We start from the raw sequence: 6,728 nt of genomic DNA, 5'->3' as shown, positions 1-6,728 counted from the left end.
ACAGGCAAAATCCGAGAGGGAAAACTGATCGTCTGCTTCCACCAGACCCTGGGAACAATGTTCCACATGACAAAAAACCTGAGGCCAAATGTAGACTGGAGTTGTACCTTTCCAAGACGGAATGTTCCGGACTAGCTTAAGGTTTTTGACTTAAATCAAATATATGGCAAGACTTAAATGATTGTCGAGCAATGATCAACAACCAGCTTGAATTTAAACAAAATATATATATATATATATATATATATATATATATATATATATATATATATATAGTGAAATCCAAGTGTGTAAATCTCTTAGACTCACAGCTGGATTCGCTGCCAAAGGTGACTCTAACATGAACTGACTCAGAGGTGTGAATACTTACGGAAATTAGATTTCTGCATTACATTTACAAACATTTCTAAAAACACTTTGGCCTTACGGTGTGTGTATCTATTTTGTCCATTTTGAATTCAGGCTGTAACACAACACAATGTGGAATAAGTCCAGGAGTATGACTACTTTGACTGAAGGTTTTCTTTGCAGTTTCCTGGCAGTTCCCGGATGTTACTCTACGGAAACTCAGTTACACTCTCACTTCCTCTTCTCTTTCTCACTTCCTGTTTCCCTCTGTGTAGAACATGATCTGCTTGTTTTGAAAACCCAGAAAGGAGAGCAGAGTTCTTTAATCAGGAAGGTAACAGTTAATGTCTGTCGCCAGGCTTTGTTGTTGGCTGGGGCTTGTGTTGGTTTATATTCAATTAGTCATTAAGCCATTTATGCATTTGCTTTGTAGATTAAATCAACTCGGACGATTGCTTGTTTGTCCTCGAATCTGCTGCTCATATATTTAACACAAATATAAACGCAAGGATTTTACGGATGTTAGTTCATATAAGGAAATCAAATGAATTAGGCCCCAATCGATGGATTTCACATGACTGGGAATACAGAGATGGTTTTGTTGGTCATAGACCTCATCGATAGCTGGAGACAGGACCTCTCCTGGTGACCCGGTCTGTCCCTGGTGACCCGGTCTGTCCCTGGTGACCCGGTCTGTCCCTGGTGACCCGGTCTGTCCCTGGTGACCCGGTCTGTCCCTGGTTTGACCCGGTCTGTCCCTGGTTTGACCCCGTCTGTCCCTGGTTTGACCCCGTCTGTCCCTGGTTTGACCCGGTCTGTCCCTGGTGACCCGGTCTGTCCCTGGTTTGACCCGGTCTGTCCCTGGTTTGACCCCGTCTGTCCCTGGTTTGACCCCGTCTGTTCCTGTAGCTGGCTGAGTGTCATAATGCAGTTCTTTCCCCTCAGCCTCACCAGGAGTCAGCGCTATGGTCTACCTGGTGAGTGTGTGTGTGTGTGCAGTGCTCTGAGGTTGACGCAACAACACTCCAGTATCTGGACCATCTTCCAAGCAGCTCTGTGATTCATTGACTCCTACCTAGTCAGTGTGTCCTGAATAGCTTGGAGCTGTGGTTTGACATCATTCAGAAGGCTCTATAGGGTCCTTGGTTTGCAGTGCTCTTTCACCCAGAAGGCTCTATTGGGTCCTTGGTTTGCAGTGCTCTGGATTCACCCAGAAGGCTCTATTGGGTGCTTGGTTTGAGTGCTCTCTGATTCACCCAGAAGGCTCTATTGGGTCCTTGGTTTGCAGTGCTCTCTGATTCACCCAGGGCTCTGTGGGTCCTTGGTTGCAGTGCTCTCTGTTCACCCAGAAGGCTCTATTGGGTGCTTGGTTTGCAGTGCTCTGATTCACCCAGGAAGGCATTGGGTCCTTGGTTGCAGTGCTCTCCTGATTCACCTGCTCTATTGGGTCCCTTGGTTTGCAGTGTCTCTGATTCAGAAGGCTCTATTGGGTCCTTGGTTGCAGTGCTCTCTGATTCAGAAGGCTCTATTGGGTCCTTGGTTTGTAGTGCTCTCTGTGAGATTCACCCAGAAGGCTCTATTGGGTCCTTGGTTTGCAGTGCTCTCTGATTCACCCAGAAGGCTCTATTGGGTCCTTGGTTTGCAGTGCTCTCTGATTCAGAAGGCTCTATTGGGCCTGCTTGGTTTGCAGTGCTCTCTGATTCAGAAGGCTCTATTGGGTCCTTGGTTTGCAGTGCTCTCTGATTCAGAAGGCTCTATTGGGTGCTTGGTTTGCAGTGCTCTCTGATTCAGAAGGCTCTATTGGGTGCTTGGTTTGCAGTGCTCTCTGATTCAGAAGGCTCTATTGGGTCCTTGGTTTGCAGTGCTCTCTGATTCAGAAGGCTCTATTGGGTGCTTGGTTTGCAGTGCTCTCTGATTCAGAAGGCTCTATTGGGTGCTTGGTTTGCAGTGCTCTCTGATTCAGAAGGCTCTATTGGGTGCTTGGTTTGCAGTGCTCTGATTAAATCATAAATTGAAGGATGATAAATGTGGTGAGATAAGTGAGCCCGATTTGGGGAAACATTTATTCTCACATTGGCTGATTGTTATTCTTCCCCCCTCTCTGTTAGGAGGATCGGCGTCGCCGATATCTGATGTAAGTCATAGGAACAAGATGGGGGAACACTGGCTCTTAAGGGTGTGTTGTGACTGAGTTTTGGGGGTGTGTGTGTGTGTGTGTGTGAAGGGTAATATTCTGGGATGTCCTCCAGCTCCAGGTGCCGTCCTCAGCACCTCCCTCTCCAGTTGGTCCTGGGACCTGAGGAAGAGGAGGAGGCAGGAGAAGTGGCAGGAGGAGCAGGAGCGCCTCCTACAGGTCAGGAAGACATACATGCCCACTTAGCCTGGAACCACACTGAGCAAATGCCCACTTAGCCTGGGAACCGCACTGAGCAAATGCCCACTTAGCCTGGGAACCGCACTGAGCAAATGCCCACTTAGCCTGGGAACCGCACTGAGCAAATGCCCACTTAGCCTGGGAACCGCACTGAGCAAATGCCCACTTAGCCTGGGGAACCGCACTGAGCAAATGCCCACTTAGCCTGGGAACCGCACTGAGCAAATGCCCACTTAGCCTGGGAACCGCACTGAGCAAATGCCCACTTAGCCTGGGAACCGCACTGAGCAAATGCCCACTTAGCCTGGGAACCGCACTGAGCAAATGCCCACTTAGCCTGGGAACCGCACTGAGCAAATGCCCACTTAGCCTGGGAACCGCACTGAGCAAATGCCCACTTAGCCTGGGAACCGCACTGAGCAAATGCCCACTTAGCCTGGGAACCGCACTGAGCAAATGCCCACTTAGCCTGGGAACCGCACTGAGCAAATGCCCACTTAGCCTGGGAACCGCACTGAGCAAATGCCCACTTAGCCTGGGAACCGCACTGAGCAAATGCCCACTTAGCCTGGGAACCGCACTGAGCAAATGCCCACTTAGCCTGGGAACCGCACTGAGCAAATGCCCACTTAGCCTGGGAACCGCACTGAGCAAATGCCCACTTAGCCTGGGAACCGCACTGAGCAAATGCCCACTTAGCCTGGGAACCGCACTGAGCAAATGCCCACTTAGCCTGGGAACCGCACTGAGCAAATGCCCACTTAGCCTGGGAACCGCACTGAGCAAATGCCCACTTAGGCCTGGGAACCGCACTGAGCAAATGCCCACTTAGCCTGGGAACCGCACTGAGCAAATGCCCACTTAGCCTGGGAACCGCACTGAGCAAATGCCCACTTAGCCTGGGAACCGCACTGAGCAAATGCCCACTTAGCCTGGGAACCGCACTGAGCAAAATGCCCACTTAGCCTGGGAACCGCACTGAGCAAATGCCCACTTAGCCTGGGAACCGCACTGAGCAAATGCCCACTTAGCCTGGGAACCGCACTGAGCAAATGCCCACTTAGCCTGGGAACCGCACTGAGCAAATGCCCACTTAGCCTGGGAACCGCACTGAGCAAATGCCCACTTAGCCTGGGAACCGCACTGAGCAAATGCCCACTTAGCCTGGGAACCGCACTGAGCAAATGCCCACTTAGCCTGGGAACCGCACTGAGCAAATGCCCACTTAGCCTGGGAACCGCACTGAGCAAATGCCCACTTAGCCTGGGAACCGCACTGAGCAAATGCCCACTTAGCCTGGGAACCGCACTGAGCAAATGCCCACTTAGCCTGGGAACCGCACTGAGCAAATGCTGACTTCAATGTGGAACTGCTATCATTGGAACTGTTCATGCCTCATGCCTTGTGTGATGTTGTGCAGGAGAAGTACCGTCAGGACCAGGAGAGGCTGGATGCTGAGTGGCAGCAGGCCCAGGAGGAGGCAGGGGTGGAGGGATACAGGCAGGCTGAGGTGACCCCTGATCCTCTACCACCCAGATGCATCGTGGGATATGTAGTCCCTTGTGTCAAATCATCCACACCGAACATGGAGAGCTCAGGAGAGATGACCAATGGGATCGCTGGCCTTGCCAGTCCTCAGCCAGCCTTGAGCCAGCCCATGCCCCCTGTTGCCCATGTGGCATCCAATCAAAAGAAGGAAGTTGTTTTTGACGGGGAAAGAAGGGAGGAGCCTCTCCTCAAGAAGGGAGGAACCTGGAAGAGGAGACTGAAGTGGCAGAAGGAGATAATTGGTGAGGAAGACCACACTGGTTATTATTTAGTTCTGGTGATGTTTAAAGGTGTCCCTCTGCCCAGTGGCACTACGGCCCTGTTCAAGAGAATCAAATCCTTGATGCATTAGGGTTAATTGTGACTGACTTATCTACAAATAATGACTATTTTAAGGTGATTTGTGGACTAGTCAGTCACAACCTTGCTGGCTGCTGTCTAGAAATTGACTCTGCTGTGATTGTCCTCTCGCCTTCTCGCCCTGCCCTCTGCCCTCTCGCTCTGCCCTCTCGCTCTGCCCTCTCGCTCTGCCCTCTCGCTCTGCCCTCTCGCTCTGCCCTCTCGCTCTGCCCTCTCGCTCTGCCCTCTCGCTCTGCCCTCTCGCCCTGCCCTCTCACTCCAGGTCTGGGGACTCCTATGGTTTCACCCAGCTATCTATAGCTGACAGGTCAGTCAGTACTAGAGACTCCTATGGTTTCACCCAGCTGGGGGCTTGGGACTGCACCTTTGTGATAACAAACTGCTGTAAATGAATCGTGTGATATTTGTATGACTAGTTGTGCTCAGTGTTTGTATGTGTGAGTACTGCAGGGTGTGGTCTTGTATAACCTGACAGAGGTGTATGTGTGAGTACTGCAGGGTGTGGTCTTGTCTAACCTGACAGAGGTGTGTGTGAGTACTGCAGGGTGTGGTCTTGTATAACCTGACAGAGGTGTGTGTGTGTGTGAGAGTACTGCAGGGTGTGGTCTTGTATAACCTGACAGAGGTGTGTGTGAGTACTGCAGGGTGTGGTCTTGTATAACCTGACAGAGGTGTGTGTGTGTGTGTCTGAGTAGTGCAGGGTGTGGTCTTGTATAACCTGACAGAGGTGTGTGTGTGTGAGTACTGCAGGGTGTGGTCTTGTATAACCTGACAGAGGTGTGTGTGTGAGTACTGCAGGGTGTGGTCTTGTATAACCTGACAGAGGTGTGTGTGTGTGTGAGTACTGCAGGGTGTGGTCTTGTATAACCTGACAGAGGTGTGTGTGTGTGTGTGAGTACTGCAGGGTGTGGTCTTGTATAACCTGACAGACTTGTGTTTGTTGATTAGGATGAAATCCAAGTCCTCCCCATCGTTGGCGGGTTTCCACAGACAGGAGGTGAAAGGTCAGACTCTGCTGTTGACTGTCCCTCTGTTTAATGAGTGGCTCCCCATTCCAAACCCAGCCTTGATGTTGATGCACTTCACACCATGTTGGTCAAATCTAACCAGTCCTCATTTAGCTGAGGCCCAGGGAGACAGGGGGCGGGGTGGGTAATGACTCTAACCAGTCCTCTCATTTAGCTGAGGCCCAGGGAGACAGGGGTGGTAATGACTCTAACCAGTCCTCTCATTTAGCTGAGGCCCAGGGAGACAGGGGTGGGTAATGACTCTAACCAGTCCTCTCATTTAGCTGAGGCCCAGGGAGACAGGGGCGGGGTGGGTAATGACTCTAACCAGTCCTCTCATTTAGCTGAGGCCCAGGGAGACAGGGGTGGGTAATGACTCTAACCAGTCCTCTCATTTAGCTGAGGCCCAGGGAGACAGGGGTGGGGTGGGTAATGACTCTAACCGGTCCTCTCATTTAGCCGAGGCCCAGGGAGACAGGGGTGGGGTGGGTAATGACTCTAACCAGTCCTCTCATTTAGCTGAGGCCCAGGGAGACAGGGGTGGGTAATGACTCTAACCAGTCCTCTCATTTAGCTGAGGCCCAGGGAGACAGGGGTGGGGTGGGTAATGACTCTAACCGGTCCTCTCATTTAGCTGAGGCCCAGGGTAATGACTCCTCACCTTTCTGTATTGTGATAGAGGGGTTTGTTTTCACCTATTGGTCGTTGGAATAATATCGTTACCTCATTGGACAATGCTCAAATGACTGTCATTTTTATTGGTCTTTCTGTACGACCTATGATTGGTTATACCGTGGTGACTCTGCCCTCTGGTTGGTTATTAGGCGCTGCTAGGGAGGTGGCGAGGAGGAAGCCTCCTCAGAGCATGTCGTTAGTGGAGGCTGAGAGACAACAGATCCTGGAGGAGATGAGGAAGAGGACCGCTCTGCTGACCCGACAGCAGCTGGATATTTACAACGCTCCACCTCGGACAACAAACAGCCAACTAACCGCGAGGGCCGTTGAGGAGGTAGGAGGGGGGTGTCAACCCATTGGCGAGGGCGTAGGAGAGGGGGTGTCAACCCATTAACCGGCGAGGGCCAATGAGGAGG

At 51.4% G+C, this 6,728-nt stretch overlaps 1 protein-coding gene across 1 annotated transcript; it reads left to right on the top strand.

Moving 5' to 3' along the window:
* The first annotated feature begins 1,273 nt into the window (after positions 1–1,273).
* LOC135535947 (LIM domain only protein 7-like) lies at positions 1,274–5,756 on the top strand. The gene is made up of 6 exons (XM_064962348.1): positions 1,274–1,325; positions 1,812–1,887; positions 2,632–2,701; positions 4,143–4,512; positions 4,893–4,937; positions 5,579–5,756. Exons 1-5 carry the CDS (start codon positions 1,274–1,276, stop codon positions 4,928–4,930), a joined length of 606 nt encoding a protein of 201 aa, XP_064818420.1. The 3' UTR covers positions 4,931–4,937; positions 5,579–5,756.
* Positions 5,757–6,728: the final 972 nt, after the last annotated feature.

Source organism: Oncorhynchus masou, unplaced genomic scaffold (assembly GCF_036934945.1).
Source record: "Oncorhynchus masou masou isolate Uvic2021 unplaced genomic scaffold, UVic_Omas_1.1 unplaced_scaffold_5356, whole genome shotgun sequence".
Classification (NCBI taxonomy): Eukaryota; Metazoa; Chordata; class Actinopteri; order Salmoniformes; family Salmonidae; genus Oncorhynchus; species Oncorhynchus masou.
This window is presented reverse-complemented; position numbering and strand designations above follow the sequence as displayed.

Excerpts from the sequence above, each read along its gene's own strand:
- LOC135535947 (XM_064962348.1), top strand. The coding sequence starts at position 1,274 with ATGCAGTTCTTTCCCCTCAGCCTCACCAGGAGTCAGCGCTATGGTCTA. Across the intron at positions 1,326-1,811 it reads TCAGCGCTATGGTCTACCTG|TGTCTCTGATTCAGAAGGCT; the intron begins GTGAGTGTGTGT and ends CTTGGTTTGCAG. Across the intron at positions 4,513-4,892 it reads GTGGCAGAAGGAGATAATTG|GTCTGGGGACTCCTATGGTT; the intron begins GTGAGGAAGACC and ends CTCTCACTCCAG.